Here is a 23,727-nt window from a genome sequence, read left to right as displayed (position 1 = left end):
AATGGACTAAAACATACACCTAGAGCATGGTATAAAATGTTAAGCATTTTTCTACTGGAAAAATATTTTGTCAAAGGAAGTGTAAACATTATTTTATTCATAAAAAGAGTAGGAGATGATATTCTTATTATTCAAATTTATGTTGATGATATCTTATTTGGATCAAGTAAAAAAAATCTTTGTGATGACCTTTTAATGGTAATATATCATCAGAGACTGGCGTTTTACAAATAATAACATGTACTCCATATAAAATTTAATAGAATTCAGCTGTAAACATCACGAAGAAACATGAAATTTTTACATGCACACCCACTAAACTATATGGTTTTTTTTTTTTAATAATTCTAAAAATGATACACACTACACAGTTTCATCAAGTGTTCTTAGAATGTACAAATAAAATTTACAAATTTGACATATAAGCAGAAGGTAGAAATGGCTTAAAATAAATTTCTATTTGTTTTCTTATTTTTTTAACCACTTTCATACTGCAATTACAAGAACATAAAATCAATCCAGGAAATTTTTTTTTTCAACATCTTTTTATCCTTTGTTCAGCTCCTTGTCATTGAAGTAGTAGTGTTGTAGCTTTTGGCGAGCCATAAGATTATCCAGAAAACATTTATCCTTGATACATGCAAAGAAAGCTAAAAGGAACAGCTTTTGCACAATGCAACCTAAGAAAAAAAGTAATGAACTTTTTTTATTATTCTTATTTGAAGAATGAGAACCAAGAATGATTCCAACAAAAGCAAAGCTAAACAATCAATTTGTGCCACGTACCTACTGCTCAGCTGCTCTATCAAATTCCAAGTTATGAGAAGGCCTCCATTTCCTGTTAAAAGGCTCATAGCTCTTTTTCTCAACTAACGTTTGTGCACTTAGTTTCTCACTGATAAGAGATAAGAGTTCCTTCAAGCCAATTCCTGTAATAGCAGAAGTTTCTATGCGGTTGGCAACTTCCTGCTCACAATGTGCATTAAACATTGCAAGCCTTTGAACATCAGAGTAATGAGTTCTTTGGTTGTCGTCCAAGTCTAGACCCTCATTCTGTAATAAGTCGGACGATAAATCCCTTTCAGTTAAATCCACAACAGCCATTTGCTTAGATCGAATGCTCTCCTGAAAATTTGACAAAATCCCATCTTCTTCTTTTAGTTTTGCTTCCTTCAGACCTTCTAATCGGTTCGTAATCCTTTCTTCTTCACCTTCAACTAGGGCTTCATCTCGAGTTATAAGAAGATCAATCTGGGCATACGCAAATACAAAAATATATGATGCTCAACACCGACGAATGAAAATAATGTGACTAACTTCATTTATGTCATAGTCATAGAAAAGAGGCAGAAAGGTGCATACTTTATTCCAAACTTCAACCATGTTTTGAATCTTTTCTTCTGATACGCCAATTTTCTGCAATACTTCCAGCACACTTGAACGTTGCTCAAGAACATTGGGAGCACTGGAATCTAGCACATGCTGCATCAATTACCAAATATAGTATTTTTGGTTTTCATAACATGGTAAATGGATTTCAATTCTAGTTTTCACAAGAAAGAAAAAAAAGTTAATTGCCAAACATATAAGGGTCTATCTTGCTTGCTTGCACGGTTGCCTCCTAATCAACCATTCATTTTGTTATTATTGCCACAGACTAAATATTTTTCTTTCAGTTTTTAGCATGCATAATGAAATAGACACACAGAAATTAACAGTAATTGCAATAGCATTGCAAACGGTCTAAAATCAACTTAATTGTTACAATCAAGATGGTTCCCCATCCAACCAACAAATTGCAAAGTAAAAAACACGTACTTTAATTCAAGACCTGTAACACTAGTAATGTAAGCATTAAGTAACCCACCAACCTAAAAGTTTAAGCTTTGATAATGAAGAACATTATTTAAATTTAAATCCTAATAATACAATAAGGTGTAATTTTTCAAATCAAATAAATATTGCTAGAGTATGACACAACAAATGATGTACATTTTCCATAATAAAGCTAAGAATTTAAACCAAAAAAAAAAACCAAACATATGGAGATTTGGCTCTCATTGGACAACTTCTTATATATATATATATATATAAGCAAAAGCCTAACACTTAATTGCATGGAACTAGAAGCAACCATTTCCTAACCAACTTTAACTTATAAAATATTAAAATACTTGAAAGTGGATATTTGAGATATGACATTTTACAATATGAAGTTTTCATATGTATAAAACCCTCCTATTCAAAAAAGAAAATGACTAGTTTGTACAAATATGAGGAACCCTTATATGGTGATTGCATAACTCAGTCGAAAAAAATGAAGATGATCAAATGAATGTTTGAACATATGTACGTACAATGACCTATTTGGCATCAACAAAAATAGCCATCTCAAACAGTGGAAGTGATGAAGGAAAACATATATAAAAATGCCAAAAAAATTCGCATCTAGACAATGACATCTGATTTCAAATAAAAAATTCATACAAAATTTGGAAAGGAACAACTCTTACTGGAGAGTAGGGAGCAATTAGTCATACCAATAGAAGGTCTGCTTCCACCACTTCTTCAAGGGTAGCATGAAAAGCTTCTACCAACTGAATAAATTATTTTCCTCATAAGCAATGGAGAAAATTCTTGTCACAAGGATAATGGTAAATTAAAAACTTTATGAAGATACCTGAACAGGCAAATCTGAAATAAAACCAACAGTATCACTGAGAAGAGTTTTTATCCTGTCAATATCCATCAGAAAAAGATTCATTATTTTTAGAGATAAAACTCTGCAAAATCATTTTTATAGTACCCTGATGGAAGAATCACACTTCTTAAACGAGGATCCACAGTTGCGAACAATCTGCATGGAAACAAACATATTACTTGAGGTATAGGTGGAAGTGGTCCAATTCAATAGAGCATATAAGAAGTAAAGCGGTCATGAATGGACTGTTAACTATAATAGATACAATTGAAATTTTACTAAAGGAAAGATATACCTATCATCCCTGTACAGATCGCTGTTCGAAAGAGCGCTAACCAATGTAGATTTTCCCTGCAGTCAGATAGTTAAAATTAGAAATAATACCCCAGAATTGATAAGCACACAATCCCAGAACTGACGACTACACGATCAGATGCAATCCAAATAAACGAAACTCATGTAACCAAAATTTTGCATGAAAGAAAAAACAAAAGAAGACAAGAATACATATAGTCTCTGAAACATAAGTAGGATCCAGTCACGCCGTTGAATGTAAAATGACCTAAACAGGTTGAACGTGATAAAAAATTGGAAGGATGGCCTTATTTCAATCTAGTAAATCATCAACAATTGCTGATCAAAAACTTTTTATGTCCCTTCAATCAAATTATGAACCGTATCTTGGCCATCATTGAATTTTATCAATTTAAGGTATTCCAATTACAATCACCTAAAAGCTAGATCCCGAGATTTGTGTTGCGCCAGCCGCCATGTGTGCTACCGGTCGACTACCATTGGTTTATCCATCTATTATCTATCCATCCTCCCTAGAGCTCAAACATATTCTTCTACAAAGTGTTTGGAAGGCGGCGTTATTGGTGTAGACGAAACCAACTCATGCACAACTCTAAGTACACCCAAGAGTATGTAGGCATTATAGCTGACAGTCATGGAAATGGTCAATAATCATTATGCAGAATCAATGGGGCTTTCAAAGACTAAACATACTACAAAGAATATGGATATTTTGAAGTTGCATGTCAACCAAAACAATAACATGAGAAGTATCTCATGACAGTATGGTCGTAATGGTCTCAGCAGTAAGAAGACGACCTGCAAGAGTAAGAAAACAAACTATAATATATAGCATCATATATGGCCATCTTAATGGAGGATGAAAGGTCTGGATATCTCCAAACATTATGCCATAATGTATAAGCACTTATGTGACAATTTGGTAGCAAAAATAGCAGAAAGACAGCCATTCAGTAATAAAGCGTGCAATGAATAGGAAGCTATGGAACTACCTGTATCTCCATTTGTAAAGATTAGGGTGCAAGTATAATGATGGAAGGCAATGCATCATTAATCTCCAACATAGAATCTTATTCCAGATCAAAATCAAACTCAGCAGTTGGTTGATCATCATAATCATTAATCCAGGGTACAAAAATAAGAGCATCTTGAAAATATTCTCAATTAGTTCTTCGAAATCCTTCAAAGGACATTGTGGCATTGTCTGGTCATGTGATGGAGATAGCATATATAGCGTTGCATGCTTAAACTATGTATTGCTTCATGCAAAGTTCTTGCTATTTCTCAAAGGTGTGATGGAATGATGATGCCTAATGAGTGGATGTTGGCCATAATTCTCATAATGCTATTGATGCGGGCAAAAGATACAGGGGAGCCTATATCTCTTGATCACAAAAGACACGGCGGACTTCTACGGACGAAAATGACTAAAGATGAGGAAGAGGGACGAACAAACTCTTACATTTCAATTTAAACTAAACAAAAGAAAACTTACAACAATACAAATGACTCTTACAAACAAAATGACGACACCCTAAAGTTGCTTCACTTAGAGAAGAAGGATACAGGTGGAGTGGCACTTGCGGAGAGACGAAAGAGATTAGAAGCCCGAGAAGAAAGGTTGGAAAGAGCCCGCAAGATTTCCGGAGGGGATGAGAAAGAAGGGTGGAAAGAGCCCGCAGGATTTCCAAGCAACCCGCAGGTTAACAGATTTTTTTCCAAAAATCAAATATCATTCACTTCTTTAAACAATACATAACCCCCATAATAGGTATGAAAGTGAATACAAAAGGACACATACATTAATTCTACACATATTTCTAAGCATTAAAGCATGGGAAATCTCCCCCTCAAGCTCACGGTTTAACACCCAAACCAGGAACCAAGGAGACAGCCACAGGAGACGATGGAACCGCACGGACCAAAGAGCCACGACCACGGGAAACGAAGGAACCGCACGGACCAAAGAGCCACAGCCACGGGAGAAGGAGTCCAGCCGTGAGATCCCAAGAGGCAAACATAAAAATCTTAAAACCTTGGTGGAAACCAAGGGGTCATACATAAGAATACTAAACACCACACTTGGGATTCCAAAAGTCCCATTGGAAACCCAAAAGACTATAACATAAAAAGCCTAAAAACATTTAATTAAAAGATAATAAATGAACTAAAATGTTAGCTCATAATGAGCTAACCCTTAGTTCAATAAATGAACTAAAGTCAGCTCATAAATGAACTAAAAGTTTGGCTCAAATATGATGAAAACACTAGACTCAAGGGAAGCCAAAATTTGATTTATTTTGGACTTGTGTTGACCCCCTCTTTATCTACATCAGCTATTGTCAAAATTTATACGATATATCCAGAGATATTGAAATTGAATCTAATGACAGAGAGATGAATGCCCACAAAATTAACATTCTGTCCCAATAAATGTGTAAAGTCAATAATATCACCAACAATAGAAATAGTCCCTCCTAATATGGCATTAAAAAAGAATGCTCACACAGGGAATTCAAAATTATGAGTTAAGTGCTCAAGCTTACACCAATCCACCCATCCATGCAAGAATAAGCCAATGGCACCAATATCAAATTAAACTGAAGCTCATCAAAAACTTGCCATGTCAATCGACCAAATAGGCCGTGCATTGAAGTCCTTGAGCCACTACGCACCATGTCATGCCTCCGGCCGCTATGGACCATATCATGCTTATGAGTCTAAGCGACCATTTTAGACACCTAAATACATCTCACATGAACAACGCATTTTTTGTGTATTGATTTGGAAAAAAGAGAAATGAAAAGGACAATCGGGCATATATACTAAAAAATTAGTATGTTATTTCAAAAACCATAGATTCAACGGATGATACTTTTGGACTAGGTCAGGCATTTCTGCCAAGCCTGAACACCCACTATGCACACTGATTGCTATCACCAAATTTGAAGAAAAAAGAGTACAAAAAGTGTGAAAAAGATGAATTACATTAGATATCGAGTATATATTTAAAATAATAGAATTTTGTAGGAGTAACTCATACTGCATTTGTATAGCCAACAACAGCAACAGTTGCTAGACCGTGACCATTTGAACCACCATGCCTTCTTCGAGCAGAACGCTGTAAAGCCCTAGTCCTCCTTACCTCATCAATTTGAACTAATAGATGGTTTCTTCTTTCTTGAATTCTAAAAATCACAGAAGTAGATACATTAACTATTAGAACTAAATTCACATAAAAGAAAGCATGAAAGGCATAAAATCAAAGAATTCACATGCTAGAAAAAATAACAAGGGCACAAGAATGTCAAAAAATAAAAATAAACTTGAGAAATATTTCCCAAATACATACTAAAAAAAATTAAAGGCTCGAAGCAATGGTGTAGCATATATCCCTACTGAATTACCAATTACATGATCCCATTTAAAATTATACCACTTACACAGTCATCAAATTTACTATTTTAGTTCAGTTTTTCTCAATAATTTTTAGCCTTGAAGCTAGAATCCTAATTAGGACATAAAGGTGTAGATCAATATAAATCACAATAAAAAGCATAATAAGGGCATGAGAATAACAAAGAAAAATTGAAACATATAAAAATATTTTACAGATGAATGCTCGACCATAACTTAAAGCTTCAAGAAATATGTATCATTTATCCTTGATTAAGAATTAATTTCACTAAAACATTTAAAACTGCAGTGCCTACACAACCAATAAATTTAGTAATTTACCATTCCAGCATAGCTAAAACAAAAAGTTTATATCTCATAACTAGAACCTAATTAAGACCAAAGGCACCATAAGGTTCAATTACATAAGCCTCTTCCCTTTTTGTGTGCCCTTGTAGGCGACAGTGATCCTAAAATCACTAAGATGATTACAGACTAATTAATCACTCTTAACAAAGATAATAAAGCTTCATTACCTATTTGATCCAAATGCATTTAGTTTTAATAGTTTTTAATAGAATCTTAAAAGCAATTGCAATGTGTCACATCATAATGCATATATATATAGATATAGGGAGCATGAGTGCTATTTGGCTAGGGGATGAACAAGAAAGTGAATCAATGTAGTCGAACGAAAGAGGTAGCTAATCAAGAGACAAAGAGCAAATATGAGAGAGAGTTTGAGGGAAGCTTTGACAGGATTCTAGCTGTCAACAATGAGGGCAAGCAACAAAGAGCAATTTAGTTGTGATCGAGTCTTGTGAAGCAATCAAGTTGAGGAAACTCAATGTGTAAAACCCGAAGTTGGTCAGGCATGTGCCACTTTTGGTTTAATTTTAATATACTCCAAAATCTCAACTTTTTCTAAAATCATTAATAAGCATGTCATTGAGTTCTACTTGTCGAATGGAGTAAATTGTTGTATAGAAGTGTATGCTAATTTACAATGAGGTGGAAGTTATTGAATTAAATCTCAATTAAATAAATTCTTAAAGTTAAACTATACATTACTGTTCCAATATAAGAATTACTGTAGCTGGGCAAAAGTTTCGCTGGCTGTAAGCACTTTGGGCGACATTCACAAGCGGATAGCAGAATTAGTTAGGTAATTTAAATATTTGCTTAGGATAAATTAATATCCCTATAGCTAATTGAGGGTATTTTGGACTCTTCACGCTACAGTGGTGGAATCGGGGTTGGGAGATGGAGCAAGTAGCCATGGGAGTATTTGAGCGGGGTCGGGTACGTAGTGGAGGCGTAAGTCTGCGATGCTGAAGTGTTAAGGGGGTTGACTAATGGTGAGTTTAGTAAGGAAATTAAATAAAAGGGAAGAGAAAAGAAGAAAAAACTCAGGGAAGGAGGAGAGAAAGAGAAGGGGAGGTAAGTATGCCCTTAGGAAAAGAAAATGCTATTGATTATATTTAACATTTGTAATTTAGAAGTGTTATGTTATGGATGAGGATATTCATAATTCAGGGGATGTTGATATATATATATATATATATATAGTTGTGTATGTGACGTGAAAACATGACGATATGTTGTGAACCAAATTACCAGTATGAGTTGAATAGTAGTTAGTGTGAATTGTTAATAATGACTTCAACTTATTAGGTGTCCTACATGCATCGGAGGACACAAGGGGTCCTAATTGGTTAGTTTGCGAGTCCAAAAGGTAAGATATCTAATAATTGTGTTAAATATGGTATGTAAGCGAACATTTTTATATGAATATATATGTGCATTAACTAAAATAGTAACATGAAATTCACTTTTATATTTCACTTGTGAAACTGGTCTGAATTGTTGTACATAGTTATTGCCATTAATTAGGAGATGTGTAAATGTTTGATGTTATTTGTTTTGCCATTGTGTTAAATTAAACATGTAAAATATGCAGTTAAACCCTCTTATACACTGATATACCACACAATCATGTGGATTTATTTGAATTGCTATACTTATGCCTAGTCAAAAAACATGTAACATACATAGGAAATAAAGAAAAAATAAATAAAACAATGATAAAAAAAGCCCGAGTAAATGTTAGGTTAGGTGGTAGGTTCGTGGGGGCAGTGCGACCCCAATGGTGAGTGCGACCTAGTGAAGGCTAAATATGGGAAAGCTTGTGAGCTTTAATATCATTATGAGGCCCAAGGATTAAAAAGCCTACGGGCTATAGAGCCTATAGAGGCAGTACAACCTCAGGAGCCTACAAGTAACAGATTTAGACATTCTAACATGACACCTCTTGTCTAACAATGACACCTCTTGAAGTTGACAAGGGGAAGTTAAGAAATGAATGAAATTTACAATGATGATGGTATGGTTTATATATCCAGCACAATCAGATTGGGCGCACAATGATGTTATCAGTAATTATATAACATGAAGTAGAATGAGAGATTTAGGTGAGCCTAGTACTATCATATTGCAGTTTACATATTACATGCCATGCAAATTCTTTATTATAGTTATTACTACCTAGTTGTACATTTCTCATTTATTGTTGTTATAGCCTCGAGTTACTTACATTCTTTGAGCACACATTGAATATTTGTCCACGCTAATGTTATTAGTCCTTATATTGATTATTGTAATATGATTGCATATCTTATTGGGTATCGTAACTCACCAGATTATTATTCTGGCTCTTTTATAAGAAAGGAGAAAGACAAGGTTGAGTTAGATTAGTAATAGTTTTAGTTGTGTTTTAAGTGTACTTTTGTCTTTATAAGAAAGGACTGGATAGAGGCCAGTGGCCATTAATAGAAAATGTTGTCCTCTTCTGTATCTGTTTTGTACATAGAAAATTTTTGGAGATAAAATTTTGGATTACTTCTATCTTTACTTGATGTTTCAGGGTATGATATCTTTTATAATACTTCACTTAGATGATCACAAACTGTTTCAAAGTGTAATAGAAGAGTAAATATTTTCTTATAGCCTCTGTTGCAGCCTACATCACCGAGTTAAAGAGGGTCGACTTGGGGCGGTGTGGGGTGTGACACAATGACTAAGGTTTGGATGAGGTGAGGAGGGACATTAAGGCTTGGTCTCATCGTCATCTTTTTCTTCCCAAAATATCTTCCTTTTGATGTGTTTAAGTCTTAAATCCTAAACTTAATTCTAAATCTTTCCTTAGTAAATATAATGTATGATGATGTACCCTATATATTTATAGGATGAAAAAATATTTGATGAATGAAGGAAACTAAGAAAACTTGTGGGAAATAATGTTTTGCTTCATAAATTCATCATAGATCCAATGATGTATTACTCCATAAATTCATCACGGATCTATGGGTAATAATATAAGAATTCAAATTGAAAGTAAGAAAACTAATTAAAAAGATAGCCATGGTAGTATACAATCTAGCCTACACGTGCATTTAAATTGTAGTTTAAAATTTTAAATTTCAGTCTATGTTCTAATGATAAGAAACTATGGTAAGAACAATGAATGATAATGTTGTATAATGAGATTCAAAAAAATTAAGTTTGTATGCCTTATATGTGCCATTATGTTTGGCTTAATAGAAATTAAGAATGATGAATAAATGTTCAAGAAAACAAGTCAATTAACCTAATCTATTAATGTGGTAAGTACATTTCTAATTAAGAGCATCATTTCTTTCTTCGCATTTGGACTATACCTGTTTATTCAAAAGCTATGCCAAGATTTGTTCTGATCCAATCATGTGGTAAGCACATTTCTAATTTGTAAGATACATCCAATACTAGATTTCCCTAAGAGTTTTCTTAACTCCTATGATCATTTTATTGTTCATGAAGTTGATCTCCAAATGCTATATCCTTTTGTTATGATTGTGTAATGCAATTCCAAGTTAAGTTCTATTATTGATAAAACTTTCGCAAGAAAATGTGTATAATATAAATATATATATATATAACACATACATGCATGCTTGTGCTTGCGTATTGTAAGAACCGGTTTACCCTGGCTGGTTCAATTGAACTGGCCGGCCAATTTCTAATAATATCCCGCGACATACAGAGGTAGAACAACGCCTGGAGCGGACCGATTGCGGTCGCGTGCGAGTTTGGATGGCTCGATTCGCAATTCTGAGCGAAGGATTGAGTGCGGGACCCTCCTCTTCTTTCCTTATCGCTAAAGAAGCGAAAATAGGAAGAATTGTCTTGGAGGCGGCTGAGAGGAAATTAGCAAAAGTTTGTTGCATTTTCCCAATTTTTTGTATACATCCTTTCCTAATTCTTCATCTAAATAGTTAGGGAAATTTAATTGAAGGCAAAGGAAGAGATTGAATGTGGAAAGGAAGAAATTGAAGGAAACGGAGGAAGTTTTTGGAAAAGGAAGAAGAGAAGTATGAAGAGGAAGAAGAAGAGTGAGGAAGGCATGTTCATTGATTTTTTTTTTTCGTGCAAATTATCATATAATTTCTAATCTAAGCAAGAAGAATGTTCAGTTAAAGGTAAAGAAAGAAAATCTAGAAAAGAGAAAGAAGAATTTGGGCTTTAGTTTGAGTTTATAAACTTTCATTTCTCGTTTCTTTCATTGAAGATATAATAAGAAATATATTTTGATTTTTATGTTGGAAGAATCCAAATGATATAAACGTTGATTCGACGATAGAGGAAGGAAGAAATTTTTAAGGAAGGGAGAACTGTTGTGAGGTAATTTTATATAAATAGTAGAAGAAATGAAATATTGTTATTAATAATAATTGAGACATTCAAATTTGGAATTTAAATTTTGATGTTATAGTGAATAGTTAAAGGTTATGATACCAAGACGAATATTGAAAGAGGAAAATAAAGTAGGTAATTTATAAATTTAATATTTTTGTTCCATTCAATTGCTTTCATGTTTCCTTTAATTATTGCAATTATTATGTGTTACATGAATGATATTAATGGAGAGAAAAAAAAATTTATGAGAATGTGAATTAGCATTTTATGGAATATATTGTATAGATTACTATAAAAGGTAATAGAAATGAAATACTGAATTATGATCTAACTGAAATTGAAGAATTAAAATATGGCAAAGGTATATGCATGAAAAATACAAAGTTCACCCCCGTATGGTATTGGCTGGGGAAGTAATATACTCATGTACGATAAATAGAAATGAAAAAGGAAATGAAAATAGTTGTACCTTTGGTATATTTAGACAGTGCTCCTGTACAAATTGACTTGAAAAATAAATAAATGTTAAATATTCTATTTAATAAAAGGTATATGATATGAAATGTATAAAGGAATGAATGAATAAAATGGAAAACGAAATGTGTATACTAAATGTTATATGACTATTTATATAAGTTTTAATATTGCATATGAAATGAGAAAAAGAATATGCATTTTATTTTTCACATCTTTAATTGTTATAAATATAGAAAGGTTGCCCACTGAGTTTATATTGTAAACTCAACACATTAAACTAATAATTTCAGGTAAGTCTCCAAGAAAATAGAAATGATTGAAATAAAAGAGAAATACATCTATAAAAGATGGCAAACAAATGCAAACAGATAATGTTAAGTATATGAAAGATTTGATGAGTGGATTGATAGAAAATTTGTGATAGTGGGCCTTCAATTGAATAGCGATGTTGCAGTTTTTTTTTTTAATTGAATGGAATGTTACAATTGTTCGTTCTTTTTGTTAGTGCCTCGTTAATTCGAGTATCCAGACCAAGTCGTGACTAGTGGTTGTTAGGCACATTCTCATTGTTGTGAATAGCTTGTGCAAATTGGGGATAAATCGGCTATTGACAAGTTATGCTTATGATTAAGTATAATTATTAGGGCTCATTAGACAAATGTATAATTATTTACATTGTAATTTAAAAGCTGCTCCAAACAAATCCTAAGATGTTTGCGGAAAGTGACTAAAGAGTTTTCATCCATAAGAAGGTTATATAAAGGAACAAAGTTTATATATTTTATTTTAAAATGAGATACATTGGTGCAAGTTATAAACACATTAGAGATTTTTGGTAGTTAAGCTCTTGTGAAGGAAGCAAAAAGTTCGATCACTGAAGAAAATTAAGAAAAAAAAAAGATACTTATAATTTCTTTAATTAAAAATAGAGTGTGTCACATACAATTTTAATGAATGTAAAGTTGGTGTGCTAATTTCCAGTTCTTTGAATTTATTTAAAGGAAATCATGTAAGTGTATATGAGAGCATAAATTATAAAGTTAAGGCTTTGTGATTTTAAATTAGAAGAGTTTCAAGAGTAGTACAAACTAAGATAATATCATAGAGAAATAAAGATAATTTTTTTATAAAACTACAATTAACTTGATAATAATCTATGAATATGAGCGTTAACCAACCACTGGCAGACAAGTTGATTATAATAGAGATAAAAGATGTTAAAATGAATGTGCTATAGAGTTAAGATATATTGAGTAAGAAATGATTATTAGAGATGTCGGAAAATAAATTGAGGTGATTTGATCTTCTATAATAAAAGGCATATACGCTGAGAGGTGATTTGTCATATATAATATAGGAAGATTAAAAAGCAACCTTGAAATAGGATAAGTTTAATGATGATGATGATGATGAATGCCTCTTAGGCTCTTACAAATTAGATACCCACTATTTAAGAAAAATGCTTAGATTTTATTGATTGCTTCAAACTCATCAAATGGTGTAAAGAATTTGTTTTAGCAAAAGAAACGTAGGAACTGAAACAATCATTTCTAAGTCCATTATAAAAAACATTATGGACATGAAATTGTCAATAACCTATCTTGAAATAATAGTCAAACTGATTAAGGTTTATATATAATAACTCCAGAAAAACTTACCCTGTTCAATAATCTGTAAAATAAATAAAAAATACCATACAAGTTTACCTCCTCCGTTGGAGCTGTAGCTCTGTTTCTCCAGCACCACTAATAAAACCACGCCCACCACTTCCTCTCCTGAAGTTAACAATCATATAAAAAATATTTACTACTGGAAATAGAGAACTTTATGCACTTGTATTATGCCAACATATGCTTTCGGCGGAAATGCAGCATATAATTATCATTTAAAGCAATATTTCATAGGAAGAACGGTCACTTCATTATACTAAAAGTTTGCATATGTATGCTCCATTTTTCTTAACTTACGTTAAACATGAAATATCCACCTGAACCATCAAAAGATAATAATCATAGATCCTACATATGCTATACTTACCCACGGCCACTGACAACCTCAGCTTCACCATTTATTCCAAAAGTAAGACGTCCATGTGAACCCCGCACTCGAACAAGACGACTCCTCTTGTACATGAGGGCTGCTAGTTCAGACTGTAAAATAGAATAGGAAAACTTCACCATAATTCCAATATCATTTCTCAGCACATGAGCAATAGTCTAGGAAGCTGATAAAATGACATCCTTGATTGTATCCAGACGGATGTAAGAATCAAGCTAAAAAAAAGTGATAAAATGCCGGAAAAGAAAGAAACATTAAATTTGCAGAAATTGAAAAACCTGCAGCTTTGCCTCTTTGGTCTCCGCATGGGAATTGAAGATCTCTATAATGAGGCCAACACGATCCAAAACTGGCTTTCCCCAAGAAATCTATCAACATGTTCGAGAGTGAATCCAATATATTAGCCGTTGATGATGCATCAGTCTAAAATATGAAACTAGACCAAGATAATCAGAGCATTAATTTGGCTTGCCTCCAAATTGCGCTGTTGGATCCCAGAAAGAGTTGCATTCACAAAAACAGCATCTATATGATCCTGTTATAGCTAAAAAAAAGTTTTAGTAAGAGATCATAAATTAGTCCCAGCATAATGATAGAACTTTCTTAAACGCCCTTCAGAGAATAAAAGAATAAATTAATTAATCATAAAAAATTGGGAATCTCAATTAATAAAAACTATTTTCTCAACCATAGTTTCTACTCTATTTTTCAAAAGCATCTCCTCTAAATTTGGATAAAACCAGAGAAAAAACCATACAGTTTCTTCATCCAAATGGACACTTTCCTATCGCAATTTAAAAAAAGTTGACTCAAACAAATAATTAAAATAAAGTAAACCTCTTTATGCAGATATCACTAAAGCACCAACAAAAGATAAAATAATTACATGGCATGAAGGTATAACATCTCAGTTTCTTCTTAAAGTAATAAAGTAAAAAATAATAACTGAGATACAGAAAAATTTCATATATAAATAGATAGAACATGAAGTAGAAAATTTCTTTCTCAAAATTTTCATCTTTGAAGAATGTATAAACATCTAATCACTTATAAGAATGGATATAAGAAAACTCATATTCATTATTTTCTTATAAGAAAAATAGATCGTTTAGATTGCAAATATTATAAAGTTATTCTGAGTGAAAGTTTATGTACCCAACATCGCTTATTAGTTTTGGACTTTAAGATGAAGAGGCAGAATATTAACAACAACATCAACATCAAGCCTTTATCCCACTACGTGGGGTCGGCTACATGAATCCTTCTTCTCCATTGTGTCCTATTAAAAGTCAAATTCTCGTTTAAATCTAACAAAGAAAGATCATTCCTAAGGGGCAGAATATCAAAAATAAAGTAATTCGTTGTTCTAGGATTAGATAAAAGCATTTAAAGAATATTAACAAAAATATTTTTGTGAGTAAGATACTAGATCTTAAGATTTTATCTGTGCATGAGGAAGCTAATGCTATGTGGTAAAAAGTAACTCGTGATATTAAAAATATTGCAAAAGATGTGCTTGGAGGGAAAAACTACAAATAGTAAAAATAATTGGTGGTGGAAAAAAAAATGTGCAAGAAAATATAAAAAATAAAAACATTTGTTATAAAAATTTATTTAGCTGTAAAAACTCTGATAATTGAGAAATATATAAAGATGCCCATAAAGAGTCTAAGAAAACAATTTGCAATGCAAAGATTTTAGTTTTTAATGATTTATATAATAGATTGATACTAATGATGACGAAAGATATATGTATAAGTTAGCTAAACAAAGATATATGAGTAGTAAGAATTTAGTTCAAGTGAAGTTTATTAAGGATGAAGATAAAAAAATGCTTTTATAATAAAAGGATATTTAACAAAGGTGAATGAGATATTTGACTAAACTTTTTAATGAAGATTATGAAAATGAAATTGACTTTAATGATGTTAGCAACCTAAATGAAAATAAAGAATTTTTCTTTTATCGGCGTATTAGTAAAACCGAAGTTAAAGAGCCTTTAAATAAAATTAAGTGTGGAAAAGCTGTTGGACCTGATGATATTAAAACAGAGGTATGGAAATGCTTAGGAGATGAATAAATTTCTTAGCTTACTAAACTTTTTAATATTATTTTGAAGATTAAAAAGATGTCAGATGAGTGGAGAATGAGAGAGAGTTATGGAGCATAGGTTGCGGCGTGACATTAATATTTCTCAAAATCAATTTGGATCATGCCAGGTGCATCTACTATGGAAGCTATACATTTACTGAGAGGTTTGATGGAGAAGTATAGAGAGAATAAGGAGGATCTACATATAATTTTTATTGATTTAGAGAAAACATATGATAAAATTTCAAGAGAAGTGCTATGGAGAGTTCTACATAAGAAATGGGCTAATAATACTTATATTCAAGTCATTCAGGATATGCATGGAGGAGCTATTACTTGTGTTCATACACAAGGTAGTTTGACCAAGTATTTTCCTATTTCAGTTGGAGTACATCAAGGATCAGCCTTAAGCCCATATCTTTTTGCTTGGGTCATGGATGTTCTCACTAGACATTTGTAAGAGGTTGTACCCTAGTGTATGCTTTTTGCTGATGATATTCTTTTTATTGATTAGAATAGAGAGGGAATTGAAGGTAAACTTGAATTATGAAGGTCAACCTCAAAGTCTAAAGGCTTTCGTTTGAGTAGATATAAAACTGAATATATAGTGTAATTTTAGTGATAATAGATCTAGTGGGGGGATTGTGACTTTGGGCGATCAAGTCGTTAATAAGAGCACATGTTTTAGATATCTTGGGTCTATTGTTCAGAGTGATGGTGAAATAGATCGGGATATTATTAGTAGAATCCAAGTTGGATGGTTGAAGTGAAGGAATGCATCGGACTTAATATGTGATAGAAAAGTCCCTCTCAAACTTAAGGAAAAATTTTATAAGATGGTATGGTACTGAGAACTACAACGCTTTATGGTGCAGAATGTTGGTCATTAAAAGAGAAGTACAATATTAAGTGGTATGGTATGTTACATATATGAGGATGCTCGGTGGATGAGTGATTTTACTCTTAAAGACGACATGATACGAAATGAACATATACGTGAAAAGGTTAGAGTAGCTCCAGTGGAAGATAAGATTAGAGAGAATTGTCTTAGATGGTTTGGTCACATAAAGCGGTGGCCTTCCGATGACCCAGTTATAAAAGTTGATGTATTAGATTTGACTTATATTAAGAAATGTAGAGGTAGACCTAAAATACTTGGTTAGAAAATATTAGAAATGACCTTGTTTTTATTAGATTTAGATGAGAATTTGATCCTTAACATGACACAATGGAGAAAAAGAATTCATGTAACCGACCCCACATAGTGGAATAAAGGCTTGTTGTTGTTGAAGAATGTATGAACAAAAGAGAAAAGAAATAGATAGAGCACCTCTGATTCCAAAGCCTTAAGATGTGTTTTGATATTTTCCACAGTTCCAGGTCCAAAGTAAGTATCTGATACAATCATTGCAAACAAATCATCAGTTCCAATATCAACAACGGTCTAAGTTCTTGCAAAACAGTGGCCTTTTACAAGAAACAATAATCCAACAAAATTGTGAATAGAGAAAACAATGGCTCAGAATTACCATGTACAAAAAGTCATGCAAATAAAATATCTGTCAAAAGAGGAATACACAAGCCATTGAAGTTCAATCAATCCATAGCCTAATCCTTAAAAAAATAAGCATGTCAATATATTTCTCATGGTTAGATAAGTAATTTACACTCATTAATGAAACAGAGAAAGGATGAACTCCTAGAAAGTCATGCTCACATAGTGCTACCAAACATTATCAACAGAACTTGCAGTTCCGGCATCTATTCATTATTTCAACATCCGTTATGACTTATGCCACTTTTAATCCATCACATTGAATGCCGGCCACCTATCATTTTGGGAAGATTTATATAGCTATCCAAGAGAATCGTTTTTGGTGTGGGGTATAACAAGGTCCAGGATTTCTTCACAAGTCAAATTCACAATTCATAATTTAAAAAACTAGTCATCCTTTCAGAAGAAAACAAGAAATACATAAAATCCGTGCCAAAAATAATTTAAAAGCCATCTAACAGAAACCTTGCATTGAAATTCAGGATCTTGAAACAATTGCACAGTCAATCAAAAACTCAAAAATGAAGTTGTATTAGATTTAAATATAATTAGTCACATCACAAAACAAATCATTAAATTAGAGAATAGAAAAAGATAAGAGATAATCACATTGAAAAACAAGACTTCACATAGGTACAAAGATATAACTTCCCCAGAAATTTTGTGAGGTTATAAGGAGTCCCATCCAACCAGAAATTTGTTGCATCAGAATAGAAATCCATATATAGCGCTATTAAATCCTCACAATGCCCAATTATATTCACAAACATTCCTTAATTAAAGTTAAAAAGTCAAAAGATAAAATCAATAACCTTATCCCGAGCTAAGAAACCTCCAAACTGCATACAACAAAAGACAGAAATGGAAGGTATCCACTACTCATGGTTTGCTACAGTACACGGAATATTGCAATGGAGCGTAAAGTCACAGGTTGGTAAAGAGCTATAATACCCATAAAATTGCAACAACGCCAAAGCAGAAAGGTACAAAAATCGGGTAGTAAATGAGATCACATGGAACTGTAAGCCCATAACAAAAGAATTGCCAGGGAACGAAAGCACCTTAACTAAGAAAACAAAAGGCAACCCAAAGTCTCGTAATAGATGACTCCCAGAATGTAGTCCCCTAGCTTCAATTGATGTGACTCCTATCATTTTTCTAATTTAATTATTTCAAACTGAATCCTTCCTAATTTTAACAAAAATCCATTTTTTTCTTTTATTTTTAAAATACTTAACTTGCCTATCAATGACTTCTTAATCATCAAAATTTTAATCCCTAAGAGGTAGACATCAAAATGTAATTCAATAAAATTACCTTTAAATCATGCTACTAGCCCTTATAGAAGAATACTCATTATTTACTAATTCATTCTAATCACTTAGTCTTAACTCTTAAGTCCTCAAGATCTACACAATTGAACGAAGCCCAGTTTGAGTTTGATTCATTAGTTTTTTTTCCTAGTTTGCATGCAATTAATGTTCGCTAATGTTTTATATTTCTTTCTTTGTATTTGATATTTTGATTTAATATTAACTTGTTCATGAACGTAAAAAAAAAAAAAACATATCAATAAAAAAAAACGATTTTTATTACTTTAACTAAAAAGAAAAAGAAAGAAAGAATCAAACACCAAACCTCTTAACAAAAGTAAAACAAACACTTAACACCATATACAGCCTTGCAACATGATTTTGCTTTTGCATTATTTTGACCAAAATTTATATAGATATTGTCATGATCCGACCATGATGCTCGACTTAACAAGGCGGGAACTAAAAGATGGTAGAATTAATTTAGTACAATTTATAAGCAATACAACATACAACTTTCTCATTTCAACTGAAGAGCCACTATATACACATAGTCCAAAATCCAATCATTCACCTTTCGAAAAAAAACTTAAAATTAACATTAGTCGATTTACATGTTTTTATTATTGCGTTGTCTTCTATAAACAAACTCTTCCCTTAGGCCATTTCTAATTATCGAGATTTGCCTAAAACATTAATTTGGTGGGTTGAGTTTACTAAGTAAACTCAGTGGGAATTTTTTTTTACATGTAAACAATTTAACATGGATAAGTACAATACACATAATCTTTGATATATGTCTATTCATTTGACAGTTAATATACATTTTCTTTTTTTGTTTCGTTTCATTTTATTCATTCATTTATACATATCATATCACATTCTTGTATAACATTTATAACACTATAATAATTATTCCTTTTCCACTTTAACATATATTCATTTTTTCGATTTCATTAGTACAGGAGCACCGTCTAAATGTATCAATAAAGGTACAATCATTTTCATTTTCATTTTCTTTTCAATTTAGCGTGCACAGGTACATTGCTGTAAAACCCCTCCGATGCTGATTTTTTTGAGTGCTGTTAGTCCGGACGAACTGGCCTTAGTACGGGACGAACTGAAGAAAATTGTGAAGAAATATGTATGGTTCGTCTGGATGAACCTGTAAGGGTCGGGACGAACCGAACAGAGAGTTTCGTCCAGGGACGAAGAAAATTGGAATTAATTTCGTCTAGACGTTTTGAGATTAATCAGACGACTATATAATCATAAAATATTTATACCTTCAGCATTTGTAATTTATGCAAATACTCAAATATTTAGAAGACTGTATGCATAAAATATAATCATGAAATAACATCATTTACCCACTTTAGTTTCCTTTTCCAATCTTCGTCTTGTTTTGAGGATATTTAACTCACAATAGTTTTCCTTTCTTGTTGAATTCTTGAAGAACCTAACTCCTTCAACTTGATTTCTTTCCCTTTTTAAAATTTCTAAAATTAAATAATATAAATTTTCATGAAATGTGATTTAATAACAAATTTAATAAAAAATTTATGATAGGAATTTTACTAACAAAAAGGGATTTTCCAAATCCCAAAATCTTTCTCTTTCTCTCTCAAAATCTATTCTTCTTGCTTCCAAATTGCTTTCTCTTCCTTTAATAAAACATCATTTACTTTAGGTAAAGCAAAACAAGAAAATTTTATGAAAAATGAAGGAAGAAATTCAATAACCTGCTTCCCTTTTTCTCCTTAGTCGTTTCTCTCGTTCGTTGAAATTTCTACCAAATTTATCACTTCTTTAGCGATAGGAATAAAAAGGAATTGTTAATTCTTATCTTTAAAGACAATCGTTTGCTAAAATTGAAAAAATGGAACTCACCGCACGCTCTCGCATGAAGCCGCCCGTCCGCCCCTTTTATTTTGCGAACGCCCTTATTCGCCCTCATGTTCGCGGTTATAAAAGGATGACCGATCGGTCCGGATGAATTGGTTTTTACAGATATTTGATATTTAACTATGTATATCTTAATGAGCCAAACACAAACAAACAATGCTTTGCTTGTGTTTGTTTTTTTAAGAAATTGATCATAAATATTGTGTTCATATTCAGCTTGTTAGTTAACAAACAAACAAGTCAAACACAAGTTGTTCGTAAAAATTGAGTTGGATGGACACCTCTGTTAGTCTATTGATATAACCATATTTTTTATGATAGATTCGAGATATTTAAACCATCATACAAGATATCCTTGCTCTTTTAACAATACTAACTAGTAATTATAAATATCATATACATTAAATAAATATATGATGTAATTAATTTTCATTATAATAATCCTACGCACCTAATCTTCTAAAGGTTTCCTCCATTGTTCTGACTTTTCATTTCAACTGATGTCTCAATAATCAGTATCATGTCATCTCAAACAGTATAAATCACGTTACCCAACTTTGAGTATGGATATATGTTCTCCTTCATCCACTTTATCAATTCTTGTGACATTCAATCATATGTTGTCTTCAAGAACATAAAGACCTTATGATGATCATTTCATTTCTCTCTATATTTATCATTAATTTCTCTATCATGAAAATTGTATCATTAGTGGATCTTATTGGTATAAAAAGAAATTTGATTATTCAATAACAACATAATTTTCAAAGTCTACATTCCAACATTGTCTACTATTACTTCATTATATGAATTATTAGTGTAATTTCCCAATAAATATTAAATACCACATCCTAGAGTATCTTTTGTTCATAAATACAAGTACAAAATACTTGTTCTCCAGTCATTTGACACTATAAATTTTTAAAATCTCATAAATGGATTTGATAACCAGACAACTCAAATATATCTTCTAACTCAAATGAATTTTTTATTTTGCTTTTATGCGTCTTCTTTAAAACTAAAGTTCATTTATAGAAAACTTCATGGTTCCAATAATTTTCCTAGTCCTTATTAAAAAATGTCATCCCTAAAATTCTTATTTATCAAGGTTTTATTATCAATCTTCCACACAATTTTTATATTTAACAAAAATTATAATACGTACACTCTTAGTACATCTAATTGGTTTGAAATTTCTAGATCTCCTTTTTCTTAACTTAAGCATTTATAAAAGAGATAAAACGAGGAAACAAGATGAAAAAATGTGGAACACTTAAAAAAAAAATTTGGAGCATTCAACCTGAAACTTCCAGTAGTTTATTTGTTTATTTATTTTGCTATTTTTACTCCTAAGATAGCTCCCTACTTATTGAAGTGTTGTTCTTCTAACAGCTAAGCAGAATGGCATTCTTCTCATATGAAATTGGCAGTTACGAGTTAACCTAATCTTGTTGTAACACCCCAGATACTTTGCGCAAGAGTATTCATAAATGTATATTTTTGTTATTTCTCTTAAGCAAGTTTCTGCGCTTATAGCTTTCTTTTCTATCTTCCCCAAAATGGGCGTTTTCCATTAAAAGCTTTGCCTATGTTTCTACTGATTGCTTAATTTGGTTTCATAATGGTTTGGCACTTTCGCTGGTGATATTTGAGCCAAAGGAGCAGCTGCATTTTTATAAGATTTTATAGCTATATAATGTCACTACTTTCAAGCACACAACTCTGTGTCACTTCAAAGATATAAAGTTATGTTCTTATTACTAACAAGTAGTTAAATTTGCGGACATCTTTTATATAAATAACAGTAAAGTTCGATTATATAAATAAATAAATGTCAAACTATCTTAAATCCTATAATAGAAATATAATTTCAATCATGTTGCCATCTTTTAATGAAAAAATATTGAATTAAATACACAGCATTGTACGTGACATTCATTCAAAGCAATACTAACATTTATATAATACTAAAAAAAAAAAGCTCCTAAAATGACTTCCATCCTTCACGAGAGAAGCAAACAAAAAAGTATGAATGCACGCCAATAGCCACTCTAAAAACATCAGGTGAGAAAATTAATTCAGAAACGGGAGCAGGAAGGGACAAACCCGCATGAGACTTGGAGGACCTGGCAATGGGGTTCTGCACAACAAGGTGTGAAGGGATCTGCTTAGGGGTAAGATCCTCCCGAAAAAACCCGCCACGCGGCTCCTCGAGTGACTTGGTGAGGTTGAGTGCTTCCGAGAGCTTCAAATCCAGGATAGAGTCAGGGCGGAGCCGCGGCTGCACTACGAACAGCCTTGGCGGGCTCTGCGGATCGTTCCCGAAAACGAAGACGCCGGGAACAACATCGTCCTTCTCTTTTCCAACATCCCGCTCCTCGTCGATTCCCTTCCGCTTCCGAGAAGACGAGAATGGGGCACAAAACGGCGAAGGCGAGTTTGTCCGAATCGGGCCCCTTCTGGTGAAGACGGGAACGAGATTGAGGGAGCGGGAGAGGGAACAGATAGGTGGTCGGAGCCGAGAGAAGATTCTCAGCATATTTTCGTTATTCTCCGATGTCCAAAACTCCAAATGTGCCCAGCTACTTAAGAGCCCGAGCGGTCCAGTCAACCCATATATGCATTAATAATCGTAGCTTTTTTTTTAATTATTTTTTTTTGGGACATTTAAATCAATTAAGATAAACTCATACACACAACGCATACACAAAGACTTGAACCCAAGACCTCTAAGTTGGAAGCTTAAGCTCTCAACCAACAAGCCAAGATGAGTTGTGTTTTTAATTATTTTGTAACTAAGGCAAGCCGGCTTATAAGCTGATTTCTAGTTTGATTTAATAAATGATTTGTAATTTAAATTTGACTAACTAACAAGCTAATCAAAGCCGGCTTCGACTCAACTCTTGAGCTCATATGTTAATTGTTTTAAAAAATATTAATAGAAAATATTCTTAAAATATATAAAATGAGAGAGATGATGTCTTGAATTTAATTAAAGAAGGATTACGACTTTTATATTCATTATCATCTTGGTTAAGCTAATATAGTCGTAGAGACTTTGACCAATAAATATTCACCTTGTGCCACTACATAGATCAATTAAGAGCGATAATTAGTGTTTGAGATAGAGATTTAGGGTATATTTGAGACAGCTTTCTTTATTTGATTTTTTTAGGCCACAACAA

At 32.4% G+C, this 23,727-nt stretch overlaps 1 protein-coding gene across 1 annotated transcript; it reads right to left on the bottom strand.

Annotated features, from left to right (window-relative positions):
* Nucleotides 1-305: 305 nt before the first annotated feature.
* On the bottom strand, nt 306-23,128 carry LOC110095925 (GTP-binding protein At3g49725, chloroplastic). Its single transcript, XM_020821646.2, has 14 exons — nt 22,649-23,128; nt 17,100-17,164; nt 14,151-14,213; nt 13,957-14,046; nt 13,658-13,770; nt 13,327-13,395; nt 6,060-6,204; nt 2,997-3,052; nt 2,807-2,857; nt 2,681-2,735; nt 2,541-2,597; nt 1,363-1,482; nt 787-1,251; nt 306-680 (listed from the first exon to the last, which is right to left on the bottom strand). The coding sequence occupies exons 1-13, from the start codon at nt 23,079-23,081 to the stop codon at nt 787-789; spliced, it is 1,782 nt and encodes a 593-aa protein (XP_020677305.1). The 5' UTR covers nt 23,082-23,128; the 3' UTR covers nt 306-680.
* Nucleotides 23,129-23,727: the final 599 nt, after the last annotated feature.

Source organism: Dendrobium catenatum, unplaced genomic scaffold (genome assembly GCF_001605985.2).
Source record: "Dendrobium catenatum unplaced genomic scaffold, ASM160598v2 fragScaff_scaffold_730, whole genome shotgun sequence".
Taxonomy (NCBI): Eukaryota; Viridiplantae; Streptophyta; class Magnoliopsida; order Asparagales; family Orchidaceae; genus Dendrobium; species Dendrobium catenatum.
The sequence above is the reverse complement of the archived record's forward strand: the minus strand, read 5'-3'. Positions and strand labels throughout refer to the sequence as shown.